This window comes from Schistocerca piceifrons, chromosome 1 (assembly GCF_021461385.2).
Source record: "Schistocerca piceifrons isolate TAMUIC-IGC-003096 chromosome 1, iqSchPice1.1, whole genome shotgun sequence".
Taxonomy (NCBI): Eukaryota; Metazoa; Arthropoda; class Insecta; order Orthoptera; family Acrididae; genus Schistocerca; species Schistocerca piceifrons.
Window position 1 is genome coordinate 549,625,824 of NC_060138.1, and position 16,723 is coordinate 549,642,546.

Consider the following 16,723-nt stretch of genomic DNA (forward strand, 5'->3'; position numbering starts at 1 on the left):
TTTGCTCCTGTAGCAATGTTTATCTGGATTTCTGACTGTCAACCTCAAGTTTGATTGATTTGTGCTGTTCACTGAAATAACCTCTTTGGTTCCTACATCACCTGCAGATTTCAATAGTTCTAAAGGTTTATCATCGACTCCTGTTGACTTGTCAGAACACTCCGTGCTCTGTCAGATTATCGGATCACCAATTTCTTCCCTAATGACTACCTCCTCGTCTTCTATCAAACTTTGAGACAGTTTCTGCCCATCGTACAGGCCTGTGATATACTCCTGCCATTTGTCTGTTCTTTCTTCTACATTTGAGAGTGGTTGTCCATTGCGTCACGCAGGTTAACACATATAAATTTTACTTATAATTTTCACGTTTAATCTCCCTGTGTGTCGCTTCGATTTTTCATACGTTTTTCAATATCTTTACGTGTTTTTCTCTTTATATGTTATCCTTTTTGCATTTAATTTTAATTTCATTCGTAATCAACACATGCGGCTGCATTCCTCGTTCTTTAGATTCTTATACTTTCTTCTTTCATCCACAAGTTCAAATATTTATTCAGTCACCTGTGGTTTTCTTCACGGGAAAGCCTTAAGCAACACATCCGTGCCTTCTTTACTTCTGCTTTCGCTGTACCTAACGTACCTTGCTGTCCTAATTACCTATTTCCTTCTTATATTTCACTCTTCTTCAACTTAACTACTCTCGACTCTTTTGCTCAGGCCGTTGTTCACAGCCTCAGCGAGTTTCTACTTTGTCTCCTTCTGTCGTGCTTTTCTATATTTCATTTCGTCATACACTCATTTCATCATGCTATAGGATATGGCATGAGCCCAGGTCCATTCACGAGCATTCTTTGTAGTCTAGAATTTGATTCCTAAATCGTTATTCGTGTACTATGTATCGCAGTTATCACTCTACATAAACAGCTGCAACATTCTTTCTCAGGAAGGTTTCTGTCTACGACCAAACAGCATACTGCTGCCATGTCATACGCCAGCTAGCCTAAGTAAGGTACACGTTGCGTTTCTCAGGGACCAGGCAAGTTGCGGCAGTTGCTACGCCTTCGCATCGGCTGGCATGATCGAGGCTCGACTCCGTATACAGACCAACAACACCGTCCAGACGGTCTTCTCCACGCAGGACGCGGTCAGCTGCTCGCAGTTGGCCCAGGGTTGCTCAGGTGGATTCGGCTACTTAATAGCAGGACGTTACAGCAAGGTAGGTGAATGGCAATATTTCAATCTGAAACAAGCTACAAATACCTTCTGACTTTTCGGAGTTTACAAAGAAATAAAAAATGTAAGCCAAATTTCACTATGAAGAAATAGCAAATGAATCATGTTCTCGTTGTTGTTGTGGTACTCAGTGCAAAGACTGGTTCGGTGCAGCTCTTCATGCCAGTGTGTCCTGCACCAGCCTCTTCCTCTCTTTAACTACTGCAGCCTACATTCATCTGAACCCGCTTATTGTGGTCGAGCCTCTTATTCCCTCTACAATTTTTGCCCTCACACCTCCGTTACGAAATTAACGAGTCCTTGGTGCATTGTCATGTTTCCCCTCCAGTCGATACCTCTACATTAGCTAGCCATCTTTCCTTCACCGTTCTTGTGTAACACCACAGTTCAAACGCTATGTTGTTCTTGCCCGTATATTCCATTTCCATATAAGGCAACACTGTATACAAATACTTTCAGAAACCGTTTCCTAACATTATATTTATATTCAATGTTAACATATTCATCTTTTTCAGAAAAGCTTTCCTTGCTATTGCAAGTCTTTATATTATAACCATATACCACAGCCATTGTCAGTAATGATGCTGTCCAATTAGTGAATCTCATCCACTGAGTTCAGTGTCTCATTTCCTAGACTAATTACCTCGCTTTCATACGATTTAATTCGACTACGCCCCATCACCTTTGTTTCACTTTTGCTGATATTCACCACACGCTCAGGTGACAAAAGTCATGGCATACCCCCTAATAACGTGTCGGACCTCTTTTGCCCGGCGTGACGTGGACTCAACAAGACATTGGAAGTCCCCTGCAGAAATACTGAACCATGCTACCACTGTAGCCGTCCTAAGTGCGAAGGTGTAGTCGGTGGGTGATTTTGTACACGAACTGACTGCTCGATTGTGTCCCATAAAAGTTCAAAGCAATCGCGAACAATTATGGCGCAATGACATGGCGCATTGTCATTCATAAAACTTCCATCATTGTTTGGGAACTTGAAGTCCATAAATGGCTGCAAATGGTCTCTAAGGAGCCGAGTCGACGATTGTTTCAGTTGGACCGGAAGACCCAGTCCATTCCACGTAAACACAGCCCACATCACTATGGAGCAACCGCCGGCTTGCACAGTGCCTTGTTGACATCTTGGATCCAAGGCTTCTTGGGGTCTGCGCCACATTCGAACACTTAATCACCTCTTATCAGCTTAAATCGGGACTCACCTGACCAGGCCACGGTTTTCCAGTCATCTGGGGTCCAACTGATAAGGTCACGAGCCAATAAGGGGCGCTGCATGGATTGTCCTACTGTTAGCAAAGGCATTCGCATTTGTTGTCTGCTGCCAAAGCCCACGAACGCCAACTTTCGCCTCAGTATCCTAACGGATACGTTCTTCGTACATTGATTTTTGTGGGTATTTCACTCAGTGTTTTGGCCGTGGTAAGAGGTAATGCCTGAAATTTTATATTCTCGGCACACTCTTGTCACGCCGAATCTCAGAATACTGAAGTTCCTAACGATTTTCGAAATGGAATATCCCATGCATCTAGCTCCAACTACCATTCTGCTTTCACAGTCCGTTAATTCTCGTCGTGCGGTTATAATGACGTTGGAAGCCTTTCCACCTGAATCAACTGAGTACAAATGACAGCTCCGCTGCCCTGCTATATCTTGTGTACGAAATACTACCGCCATCTGTATATGTGCATGTCGCAGTCCCATGGCTTTTGTCACATCAGTGTATAACCCCCTATCAAGACAATATCTATTCCATTCAAGTAATCTTCCAAACCCTTGGCCGTCTCTGACAAAATAACAACGTCATTGGCAAGCCTTAAAGTTTTGATTTCTTCTCCCTGAACTTCTCTCTCCAATTTTCTTCTTGGTTTCGTGTAGTGTACAGACTGAATGACATGGGCGATAGGCTACAATCTTATCTCTCCCCTTCTCAACTACTGCCTCCCTTTCATATCCTTAGGTTCTTATGACTACAGTCTCGTTTCTGTATCTTCCTTCCTTTCTTTTAGTTAACTCCAACTAGTTTCGAAAACTCTGACATCTTTCGTGGCTAAGGTGGCTAAGGAAAAGAAACGAACATTATATGAGAACATTAAAGGAGAAAGGGACACACTGAAGAACGCAAAAAAAAGACACAAGCTACACCTCTTTTTTCTAACTTTAATTCCAGTTCGACTTTGTCACCATGACGTTTGAAACTTCCTGGCAGATTAAAACTGTGTGCCGGACCGAGACTCGAAGTCGGGACCTTTGCCTTTCGCGGGCAAGTGCTCTACCAACTGAGCTAACCAAGCACGGCTCACGCCCCGTCCTCACAGCTTTTACTTCTGCCAGTACCTCGTCTCCTACCTTCCAAACTTTACAGAAGCTCTCCTGCGAACCTTGCAGAACTAGCACTCCTGAAAGAAAGGATATTCCTCGAGTCTCGGTCCGGCACACAGTTTTAATCTGCCAGGAAGTTTCATATCGGCGCACACTCCGCTGCAGAGTGAAAATCTCATTCTGTCACCATGACGTTTGTTGGAAGGTTGTCAGAACTGTCCCTCTAAACGAACATTAAACTGCTCTGTACCCCTTACTGATCCTTGCAAAAGCTAGCCTCATCATCCTTCTGAAATAGAGGCTTGCACTTCGTGAGCGAGATAGTTTATCTTCGTGTGGTGTAAGACTGCCACACACTGCTTGAACATAACTAACTGCTTCATACAGTCAGCATTTGATTCTGATTCTACCTCTATAATGTTTGGCAGCCCAGTCTTCATTAAAAATAGCAATGTCAGGAAGCACTGGCATAGATCATTGCTGACCGATGTGACACTCGCTTTCGAAATCTCCTCATACTTTGTATACTCTTTACCATTAAATTATCCCCTAGGAATCTTACTTCATGAAACACACGCCTTCATGTTGAAAGGTACAATGACCATTTCCTGACGTTTGCTTTGGTAGTATATACAAAATAGAAACAATACCATTCCAAATCTCTATCATGACATTACCACTTACATGAATCTGAAACCTAACTCTACAAAAACCACAGGACAAGGTGTCGCAGGATGCAATGAATTCCCTTTCCTAGTCTGAGATTGTGCTCCATCTCTGATAACCTCGTTGCCTGCGGGACGTTAAAATATAGAGTTGCTACCTTCCTTCTTCCTAACGAGAAAGAGAACTACGGTGTAAGTTTCCAACATACAAATTCCAGCGTAGGCTTACGCACTCCAATTAGCGTGGAGCTCAGCCAGGTTTCCATATGCAACTGAAGTGGCGCCGTAAGATCGCCATTAGAGTGACGTCATCGAAGTTGCTTGTGGAATAGCCACGTTACTGTTGCGTCACTAGCGTCGCTTTAATTTTGTAGTGCCCCATTCCTTAGCCCATTATCGATTAGCAAGATTCAGCTGCCACCTCGTGGCTGAATTTCGAAGCACCATCGCCGTATTCTGGTTTTCGAGTTAGTTAAACACCTGTCCAGTGAATTTGAGAAATGAAGTAACAAGGTTTCTAGTGTCAGTATAATTTCAGCTTGTGGGTTAGTTAAACACCAGTGAATTTGAGAACTGAAGTAACAAGGCTTCTAGTGTCAATATAATTTCATCTTGGCTGTAGCTGTTAGTAAAGCAACATGAACGTCCAAACATTAACTTTATTAGTAAAGCCAATGCTTCAATCTTCTCCCAGTTTTTTTTTTTCTCTATGAGTCACGGCGTTATCTCTTTCCCTATATTCGCGAATTGTGTGTTATCACATTCCTCTTTCCCTCCCTCATCCACCCTGTTCTCCATGTCCATTGACGCTAGCACTCATAATTAAATTCCTACCTTACCGTATCTCTAATTATTGTAGTATTTATCATGTACGAATATAAACTATATGTATTTTTTAACTTACTACAGTAATTTTTATTTTCTAAATTTAGTATAAGATGCTTACTGTAATAAATGCAATGTAAAATACATGTAGAATGCCTGGTTACGTTAAATAAAAAGATACTATAGATATTCGTACATGAAAATACCTCTCCAACATGAATGCTGCATCATGGAAACCGCAAGTTTTCCGAAACCAAAAGTTTCCCTGATTTCATCAAAGGCTAAAATTGTCCTTGCAAGAATCTCTTCGATGGTGTCCACTGGAGTCGCGTAGAAAATTTTCTTCAGTGCCCCCACTGATAAAAATCTATATGGGTGTAATATCTGGCGAACGACCTCGCCGGGGAACTGGACCACCTTGACTAATCCACCTCTGCCGATACATAACATCTAAATGCTCCTGTATCGCAACAGCAAAATTCAGGAGTGCGCCGTCAATTTGGTACTATATTACCTGCCGAACCGCCAAAGGAACGTCTTCTAAAAGCAACGGAAGGATGTTTACATGGAATGCTAAATAAGTCCGTCCATTTAAACGGGGAGGAAGTAGAATGAACTCAACGAAGAGTCGCCTGCCATACCTGCCCAAATGTTCACGCCAAACTTGTGCTGGTACGACTTCACATATGTGCTACGCGTATTTTCGTCATACCAAATGTGGCTGTTTTGAGAGTTGAATGGCCCTTCTCTGGTGAAACTTGTCTCGTCTGTCTACATCACTTCCCCTTCGAAATTTAGAATGTCAAATGGTTCAAATGGCTCTGAGCATTACGGGACTTAACATCTGAGGTCATCAGTCCCCTAGAACTTAGAATTACTTAAACCTAACCAACCTAAGGACATCACACACATCCATGCCCGAGGCAGGATTCGTACCTGCGACCGTAGCGGTCGCGCGGTTCCAGACTGAAGCGCCTAGGACCGCTCGGCCACACCGGCCGGCTTTAGAATGTCGATGCATTGATTTAAGAACCACAGGGAACACTGGTTCCTAGAAGCGCAATCCTCTTCCACCAAATCTTGCACTTCCTGTAGGTGTTATGGAAATATGTATTTGTCGCGTAGGACTTCCAATACTACAGCGTGCGAAACCTGTAGCGAAAAACAAACGTATACGTTTCACCATACTGTAAGGCATACAGTAAGAACGCCGGATTAACCTTACATACTCCTGACGAATTGCCCATGTCCCTCGAGCTGGTAGCAGAATTTGAAACAACCATATCAAGAACGTTTTCTTCAAACTATATAGTCAACGCGTAGTATTGTGCAGCGTCACCTTCGTTCATAACAAAACTCCCGGTCTCCCTTAACTGTCTAACGACTACTTGAAACGTATTCGCACTTGGAATTACGCAGTTTGGCAATCTTGTGTTATAAATTGCGCGGCCTCCAGTGCATTCTGATCCTGCGCGCCGTATTCTAAATGCATATAGGCATATACGTCGAAGGAATACCGATAACGCGCTATCGAACCACTACGTTCGCAGCTGTGAAAATATGTGTCATGCCTACCTTTGTCATTGTTCCATCTATATCTACATTTTCATCTACATTGATACTCCGCAGTCCATCTTACGGCGAGTGGCGGAGGGTACCCCGTACCAATACTAGTCATTTCCTTTCCTGTTCCACTAGCAAATAGAACGAGGGAAAACGACTGTCTGTATGCCTCCGTATGAGCCCTAATTTCTCCTATCTTACCTTCGTAGTCCTTATGCGCAATGTATGTTGGAGGCAACAGAATCGTTCTGCAAACAGCTTCAAATCCCGATTCCCACCGGGGATTCCCGTTTGAGTTCCCGAAGCATGTACGTAACATTTGCGTGTTATTCGAAGCGACCAATAACAAATATAGCAGCTCGTCTCTGAACTGTTTCGATGTCTTCCTCTAATTCGACCTGATACGGATACCAAACACTCAAGCAGTACTCCAGAATAGGTCGCACTAGCGTCCTATATGCAGTCTCCTTTACAGACGAACCATACTTGCCTAGAATTCTCCCAATAAAACCAAGTCTACCATTCACCTTTGCTACGACAATCGTCACATGCTCCTTTCATTTCATATCGCTTTGCAGATATTTAAACAAAGTGACTGTCTCAAGCAGGACCCTACTAATGCTGTTTCCGAACATTACGAGTTTGTTTTTCCTACTCATCCGCATTAACTTACATTTAGTACATTTAGAACTAGGTGCCATTTATCACATCAACTACAAATTTTGTCTAAGCCATCATGTATCCTCCAATAGTCACTCGGGTCCGACACATTTATGTACACCACAGCATCATCAGCAAACAAACGCAGATGGCGACCCACCCTGCCCGCCAAATCATTTGTGTATAGAGAGAACAACAGCGGTCCTATCACACTTCCCTGGGCACACCTGATGAAACCCTTGTCTCTGCCGAACACTCGTCGTCGAAGACTACATATTGGTTTCGATAACTTAAGAGGTTTTCTAGTCACTCACATGTCTGTGAATTTGTTTCATACGCTCGTACCTTCTTTAACGGCCTGCAGTGGGGCACTGAGTCTAACACTTCCGGAAATCGAGAAATATGGAATCTACCTGTTGCCCTTCACCCATAGGAGTATATCGCGTGAGAAAAAGGCAAGCTGAGTTTCGCACGAGAGATGCTTTCTAAAACCAAGCCGATTCCTGGACAGAACTTCTCTGTGTCAAAAAAATGTATTATATTCCAACTGCGAACATTTCAAGATTTCTGCAACAAATGATGTTAAGGATATTGATCTGTAATTTTGTAGGTACGTTCTTTTGCTCTTCTTAAACACAGGAGTCGCTTGCACTTTTTTCCAGCAACCGCTTGGGACTTTGCGCTGGGATAGAGATTCGCCATTAATAAGTAAGGAGCCAATGCCACAGAGTACTCTTTGAAAAACCCAATTGGGATTCCATCTGGACCTGGTAACTTATTTGTCTTCAACTCCTTCAGTTGTTTCTCCACGCCAGGGGAGTCTGGAGTCTGTTCGATGGTCAGACGACGGTATATTTGTACGAGTCCCCAACATGAACAATTTCTTAAACGTGAAATTTAAAACTCCGACTTTCGTTTTGCTATCTTCAGTTGCCATACCGGATTGGTCAACAGGTGACTGGATGGAAACATTAGACCCACTTAGCGATTTTGCATAGGACCATAATTTTCTCGGATTCTCTGCCAAATCTTTTGCTTAGGTATGACGGTGGTAGTAGTTGTATGCTTCACGCAAAGCTCTTTTCACAGACGCGCTAATCTCCACTAGCCTTTACTTGTCATCATTTGCGCGTTCTCCTTTGAACCGAGAGTGCAACAGCCTCCGCTTCCTCAGCAGTTTCCGAATCTCCTTAATCCGCTTACTAGGGACATAATTTTCCAGAGCACGATTTACAATCTGCTTAAACGTTGACCATAATTCCTCTTCGTACATCTTGCTGGAACTAAGTGAAGTCAGTTCACTGTCTAAGTGAGATGCTAGCGACTGCTTATCTGCTCTTTCTAGCAGAAATTCTCTCCTAGCCTTCGTAACTGATTTATTAACTTTCGTAACCGTAGTTCCTATAATGACATTATGATCGGGAATCCCTGTTTCTATACTGATGTTATCGATAAGGTCCAGCCTATTCGGAATTACAAATTCTAAGATATTTCCATTGCGTGTGGGCTGCCGAACTAGCTGCTCAAGACAGTTGGCAGAAAACGTGTTCAAAATTACTTTGCATGACTGTTTGTCTGTACCCCCTGCAATGAATCTATAGACATTCCCGTCTATTCTCGGCAGGTTAAAGTCGCCTCCAACTAGCAATGCGTGATCTGGGTATTTCCGCGCTAGTGATCATAAACATTCTTTGAATGACTCTAGAACTGTCACAGCAGAACCGGGTGGCCAGTAAAAGCATCCAAAAATTAAATTGGTTTCTCCTAGACCTGTTATACTCGACCAGATAACTTCACTGTCACGCTCAACTTCGACGTCAATAGGGATTGAATTTTCATCAACTGCAGCGAACACTCCCCCTCCTACAGATTCTAATCTGTCTTTCCGATATACGTTCTACGACTCGCTAAATATCTCAGAGCTTCCCATTTTGGGCTTCAGCCACCTTTCTTTCCCTAGAATAATTTAGGCGCCAGAACTTTACTGGAGGGCAATAAATTTGGAAACTTCGTTAAGAATATTTCGACAATTTTCTGATAAAAAGTGTCTACTCTGAAAGCAGTCGGCCTTTCCTTGCTACATATTGACTAGCACGTGTTCATCAGAGTACCTCAAACTACCGCCTAGCTTAAAAAACTCTAATGTGCACTCCACAAGAACTCTGATACACGAGTATCCGCTTCCTTTGTGAACTGCACCTCTGACCTATCAAGGGGAGCCCTAAAAATCCCCACCCGATAACGTAGGTCTAGAAATCTGCAGTCAAGACCTTCGCAGAATCGACGAATCCTCTGGTCGAGACTCTCTACTCGGCTCCAAACCAAAAGACCCGATCAACTGTGGGAACAATGCTGCAAATTGCAAGACCTGCTTGCACCTCACGCGTGAGGCCAGCAGCCATCACCACTGCCTCCAGCCGCCTGTATAAACTGAGGATGGCCTCAGAACCCATGCGACAGGCGTCGTTGGTGCCGACATGAGCCACAACTTGCAGAAGACTGCACTCTGCATACTCTATAACCGCGGACCACCTCCACATCTCAGATGAGGCTCCTCCAGCAGACATACTGAGTGCACATTGGCTTTCTTTCCAGCCCTGATCTGCCTACCGTTGGAGCTCCCGATAACCATTAAACCGTACTCCTCGTGTGTCTGCTCGCACCCCGCTGAAGGAGCGGACACCTGTGCACTCACAGGGTGAAGGGGCCCTCTGCCTCGAGCGACGCGAACGTTGCCGGCCGTTGTGGCCGTGCGGTTCTAGGCGCTTCAGTCTGGAACGGCGCGACCGCTACGGCCGCAGGTTCGAATCCTGCCTCGGGCGTGGATGTGTGTGATGTCCTTAGATTAGTTAGGTTTAAGTAGTTCTAAGCTCTAGGGGACTAATGACCTCAGATGTTAAGTCCCATAGTGCTCAGAGCCAATTGAACCATTTTGACGCGAACGTGTTACCACCCGCCACTCATGGCTTTTTATCCTGACGAAGTAGCTAGTGTTGTCGACAGGAGATCTCAAATTGATTCCATGTACTCTGCTGTAAGGGCATATCAACCGCGTCGCGTAGACTAGGAGGTGCCTCGGTAGCAGTTCCCGAGGGAGAAACAAGCAACATCTGAGGTGTTCAATGTGACGCGCCAGATTCTCTGCCACCGCAACACCCCAAGGCAGCAGCTTGAAAGTAAGTGGCCGTAGCCAAAACCGCATTCAGCTGTTCGCCAACTGCGGCTAGCTCCTCCAGCGGCTGCACATTGCATGCACACATCCTGCCCATCCAAGCAAGACTAAATGAAAAAGTAAACTGTAAAAACAGATAAAATAGATATGCAACTTGCTACTCCCCTGGTTTGTCACCAATGGACCCTGACGCCTCAGTGAACAACGAATTCGTTGCTGGCTGTTCGCAAGGAATGAAAATTGCGTTACAGACTGCCCGAATTTACACTTAAAAACTGTGGGCTTACACCTCGTAAACGGAAACACGCACGAAATTCTGGAAATATACTACGAGGAAAAGACAGTAAAATACGAATTCGATCCCTGCTACCATCAATTGTTTAATTTTTGTATTGCTCTCTCGTTCGGTTTCAGCTAACCAAACGAAGAACACATATGGCCTCTGGCAGGATGCTTGAATTTGCACGCACGACGACCTGACTGGCTAACTTCAGTGCTTAACTTGGAAACGGCGCAACGTATCGAATTTTTTTTCTTTGCAATTTAACTGACCGGCACGAAAAACGCAACACCTAATAAATGATGTGTTACCATTGTGCAGTTATTTATTTAATCAAAGTGAAACACTTCAACCAACTTTATGAGATGGGGAATGCTATTGGCGTTGCTTTGCAAACAAACAATGAAGTGTTGATTGTTTATTGCACTAGCCTCAGCTGTTGTTTCCCTCACAACTTGGAAAACACGTGGCTGAATGTGAGTGAATAAGTGACTGTAAAATAATAGTGTACCGAAACAACTGTCGTCGAATAAATTTTGTTCATGAGATTATTTGTAGCCTTATTTTCTGCAGTATCTCTTACGATGTTAAACTACAAACTAAGTAAAATGAGGACCATTATGTTGTACACTTTGGCATCTCTGATCTGCTGCTGATGCAGTTCTCACGTTTCAGGAACCTCCTACTACAAAAGGAATGTGATGAAGCTCCTGACGCTGCTTTTTTTTCAGGACTATGGACTCGTGGAAGAGTCTTGTAATCCGTATCAGGGAATAGACGCACAGTGTACCACTGACAGCTCCTGCCGCAGGCATTACGTTTCTGACTACACGTATATTGGAGGTAAGGCGGTGAAACCATTGCTAAATATTGTACGTAAGTTAATGTTTTTGTTAAGATATATGGCCAGTTTCAGTAACTGACCTTTTTTAAGTTATTTCACTAAAGGAGAAAATAATTTGTAGACTTCCACCGGTCCTTGAAGGACCGTAGTTTAATTTGTTCGTTTTCGGAAGTGACGAATGCGGCCATCTCTATTGAACTGATTCATTGCATACTTTAAGTTCTAAGTGTCTGAAATAAAGTTGCTCTCTCTTTACAACTAGCTGTCTTCGAGGCTAGTTCATTCCACCTCTGTTTGCCTGGGTTTTGTGTCGCACGTCCAGTCACCAAGGAGTCACTGTCATCTATAATAAGTTTCCATTGGCAAGAAGTGACGCCATTTCTTTTAAAACCTTCTTACATTAGATTTTCCAGCTGGGTATCTGCCCTCATGAAGTTCTCTGTACAGCAGGGCCTTAGGTATCTGCATAACATCCATGTCTGATATATCTTATTACCAATTCTGTAGATGGCAGGTATTTAGTTAGTTACTTGTTCCATAGATCATTTAAATGATACTTTCGTTGAAATGATGTGGAATGAGTCAGTTTACAGGATATGTATACATCATTAATGTTAACGTTAATGAATACATTATTATTTTAGTCCTACTTATGCAACTAATTTTTTCTCTGATACCAGTTTTTAGGTAGAGATTTGCCAATAGAATAGAAGGCGATGTCCAGGAGAAAGATTTTAAATTATATTCAAAATTTGCTTCCCTACTTGTCAGACATTTTATATTATTAGGCAAATAATCAAAAATGTTTGTTGCTGCATATTGGAGTCTTCTCTGAGCCACTGACAGCTTTAACAATGGTTAATAAAAGTCGTTTTTCTCGCTTGTGTTGTAGATACGTATAACACTGCTCTTATCAGCTTTTCGATGGATTATTTATGACAAATTTCATTCACGAATATACGAGGGTCGCTCCAAAAGAAATGCACACTATTTTTTTTAATCCATCTTTTATTCAACATGTTTGAAAGTTTTACAGTGTGTAGATACATCCTTTAGGAACAATGTTTTCATTTCTCCACATAATTTCCATCACTCTCAACTGCCTTACGCCATCTTGGAACCAGCACAGTAAAATTCTGGGACCAACCTGTCGGAGCCACTGTTTGGCAGCGTGCACAAGGGAGTCACCATCTTCAAACCTTGTTCCACGAAGAGAGTCTTTCAGTTTCCCAAAGATATGATAGTCACATGGAGCCAGGACAGGAATGTAAGGCGGGTGTTTCAGTGTTGTCTATCCGAGTTTTATGATCGCTTCCATGGTTTTTTGACTGACTTGTAGCTGTGCACTGTCGTACAACAGCAAAACATCCTGCTTTTGCCGATGTGGTGGAACACGACTCAGTCGAGCTTGAAGTTTCTTCAGTGTCGTCAGAATTTATGGTGGTTCCACTTGGCATGATGTCCACGAGCAAGAGTCCTTCGGAATCGAAAAACACTGTGGCCATAACTTTTCCAGCAGAAGGTGTGGTTTTGAATTTTTTTCTTGGGTGACTTTGCATGATGCCATTCCATTGATTGCCTCTTGATGGAGCCATGTTTCATCACCTGTCACAATTCTTCCAAGAAATTCATCTCCACCATTCTCGTACTGTTCCAAAAGTTCGCTGCATACCGTTTTTCTTGTTTCTTTGTGAGCCACTGTCAACATCCTGGGAACCCACCTGGCACAAACCTTTTTTAACGCCAACACTTTCAGTATTCTGGAAACACTTCCTTCCCCTATCCCAACGTAGCGTGACAATTCGTTCACTGTGATGCGTCTGTCAGCAATCACCAATTCGTTAACTCTCTGCACATTGTCTGGAGTGTGTGCAGTACGAGGCCTGTCACTGCGAGGACAATCCTCAATATCGCCATGCCCGCTTTCATCACGTAATCTGCTTGCCCACTGACTAACTGTACTGCGATCGACAGCAGCATCTCCATACACCTTTTTCAACCTCTTGTGGATGTTTCTCACTGTCTCGTTTTCACAGCACAGGAATTCTATGACAACACGTTGCTTCTGAAGAACGTGAAGTGTAGCAGCCACCTTGAAGACATGCTGTGACGGCGCCACTCACGGGAACAGGTTGAACTAAGTTTGAAAACAAGCGGCAAGGATGTGTCTACACACTGTAAAACTTTCACACAAACGGAATGAAAACTGTATTTTTACAAAAACAGTGTGCATTTCTTTTGAAGTGACCCTCGTATGTATTGTGACAGCGTAGTTAAAATGGCTATCTCCTTGAAGAGGTACCTATACGACTTCCGTGGTTGAGGCAGTCAGTGATGCATGCTAGGTATACGTTCTTGCTTCAGAAAATCAGTCCTGGAACTTCCACCCTCTCACATCATTTGCAAAATTCTTGTCCTGCGAGGTATGTCAAACCTTCACTACGTTAAGTTATTGTGCACCTTAGCGCGCTGATTATGTTGCCACAAAAGGAAACTAGAAATATTCGTTCTCGTAGTTATCTACTGCTTCGTACGCTTTTCTCCAGCACAGCTATAACATCTGCTTCTTCACAACGCAGTAATGACCTCAGTCAGCTTCAAGCAAAACTTTATCTGTTAGGACGAATTTTAAATGCTTGGAAGTATTAATTACTTCTAGAGAATAGTAAAGGACAGAAGACTGTTCTCCTTGTAGAAAACCACAAATAAGTCTGTAGTAATTGTTTTATTCTATAATTCATAGTCTCCATTATACAAGAACTTGACAGAATTTCAATGTACAATTTTTATGTTACTAATAGACGAAATTTAAAAAATCAATATTTTATAATCAAGCAATCGTCATACTGCACTCTCAACAGTACATAGGTCATGAAAACAATTTCTCAGTTTCTTCATTACAAACTGCAAGTCACAAATAACTAATACTATGTTGAAAAGTATTATCAAATTACGTTACGAACTTTCTCAGTGTTTGCATTGGACCAGATAAAATTTCTTCAGTTTGTGGATCTTAAACTTTCTCGTTAGCTGCTTTTTGCCACTTTTGACGATACATCTTTATAACGTATGTTCAACAAGGTTTCTATATTTGAGTGACTCGAAATATAAGTAAACATAAAGATGATACTGTAAGAAGAATTTGACAGAACGCTGAAGTCCAAAAGTCGAAACAAAGGCCTTGAAAAAGATTATATTCCCTGAGAGCTGTTGACCTCCTAGGGAGCCAGCCGTGTCGAAACTACTCCACTTGGTCAGAAAGACATACGCCACAGGACCTCAGACCTCAAGAAAGTTCAATAAGTTATGGTTGCAAAATATTGACACAACTTATTTACAGAACAATGAAAAAAAAATGATAGAAGTCAACCTCGCAAAAGATGGGAATGGGTTCCAGATAAATGTAGAAGAGTACTAGCCAGGACTGACCCTATAATTTATCTTAGTAGGTAATTTAAAGACAGACAGACCTACGTTTATGGAATTTGTAGATTTAGATAAAGCTTTTGGCAATGTGCACTGGAATACGCTCTTTGAAATTCTGAAGGTAGGAAGGATAAAATACAGGAAGTGAAAGGTTATTTCCAACTCGTACAAAAACCAGGCTGCAGTTATAAGAGTCGACAGATATTAATCATTGGTTGAGAAGGTTGTGAGATAAGGTTGTAGCCTATCCTCCATGTTGTTCAATCTGTACATTGAGCAAGCATTGAAATCGCCCCTATCTCTCTAAAAATGGAAACATAAACTTACTTTTCAGTTTGATTCTCTTTATTTCCAAAACGCAGAATTATGTGACAAATTCTTTCATTCATGAGACGCAAACATTGCTTCGTGATAGGCTGTATCATTTACTCTCTCATTTCAAAACACAAAAGAAAATGGAAGCATTACACAAAGACACACTGACTGTACACTATCAAACTTATACTTCAGCATATGTTGATTAACTTTTCATCCTTATGTGGGCTTAGTTTTAGTACAGAAAACTACCATCACTACAGATGAAGGATGCTTATCGCCATCTTTCGAACTCTAAAAAGTCGAATCATTGGCATAAGGGACACAGCATCTTAATGACTGATCAGAATACCTAACTGCATATTCCAGCGTGATAACAGAAGACCCCTCACTGAAGTGTACACCACAAATGCCCTTAGGATTATATGGATAACTGAGTGGCCTGCCCTGATTCGTCACCCCTAGCACAAGTCTGAGATGTGATACGAGGATGTATACTTTCATCTAAGTTGCCAGCCGAGGATCTTCGTGAAGCGACACAGTAGGTGTTTCAAGCATGCAAGAAATTCCTCAAGCTGACATTCGTAGGCTGTTTGCTCCCATATTACAATGAATACAAGAGGATAATCGTGCCGATGGAAGTAACACCTCATACGTCGATTCCTCAAGCTGTCATTCGTAGGCTGTTTGCTCCCATGCTACAGTGAATACAAGAGGATAATCGTGCCCATGGAAGTCACGCCTCATGCGATAGTGATGATGGACACCAGTTCTAAATGAAATGAAAGTTAGATAATTTAGTACTCATTATTTAATGAACATCTTAGTGAAGTTTGATAAATATCAGCCACCGAACGTCTAACACTTTCCATTTCTGTCAGTGTATACAGCCGAAACCTGTAGACTATAATCTAATATCAGATCTAGGTTGTAAGAGCTGCTCTGGTGCACAGATCAAATCCATGTTGGTATCACTTAGCGTCGATGTTTAATCGTCCGTCCCACATGTAATCTAGGAAAAACATGGCTGCTGCCAGAGGATTAGTCAACCTCTAAATGGATGTGCATTGCTGCACCGCTGGTTTATATGCGGTCCATTTTGTGCAACAATATTGTAGCAATAGCACCATCAGTAGTCTGTAAAATGTTTCATCTTTCATCTTATGAGACTTCTGCGGCATGCATTATAGAAATCAGTGCAATACCCTGTGGTTTTACTTTCACAGGTTACTACGGTGCGGGGAACGAGGTTCTCATGCAAGAAGCACTTGTGCAGCGTGGACCTCTCGTCGTCGACTTCATGGTGTTAAACGACTTCCGGTCCTACACTAGCGGCATCTACAAGCACGTCGAAACATCAGCCTCGACACGGGAATTCAACCCCTTCGTCGTAAGTATGGACT

General features: G+C 42.6%; 1 protein-coding gene across 1 annotated transcript in view; it reads left to right on the forward strand.

Annotated features, from left to right (window-relative positions):
- LOC124709256 (dipeptidyl peptidase 1-like) overlaps positions 1 to 16,723 on the forward strand; it is a 105,498-nt gene that overhangs the window by 75,955 nt on the left and 12,820 nt on the right. The window contains exons 8-10 of the mRNA XM_047240826.1: positions 1,030 to 1,216; positions 11,467 to 11,578; positions 16,547 to 16,710. Coding sequence (XP_047096782.1) covers positions 1,030 to 1,216; positions 11,467 to 11,578; positions 16,547 to 16,710 — 463 coding nt within the window. The remainder of the gene's footprint in view (positions 1 to 1,029; positions 1,217 to 11,466; positions 11,579 to 16,546; positions 16,711 to 16,723) is intronic.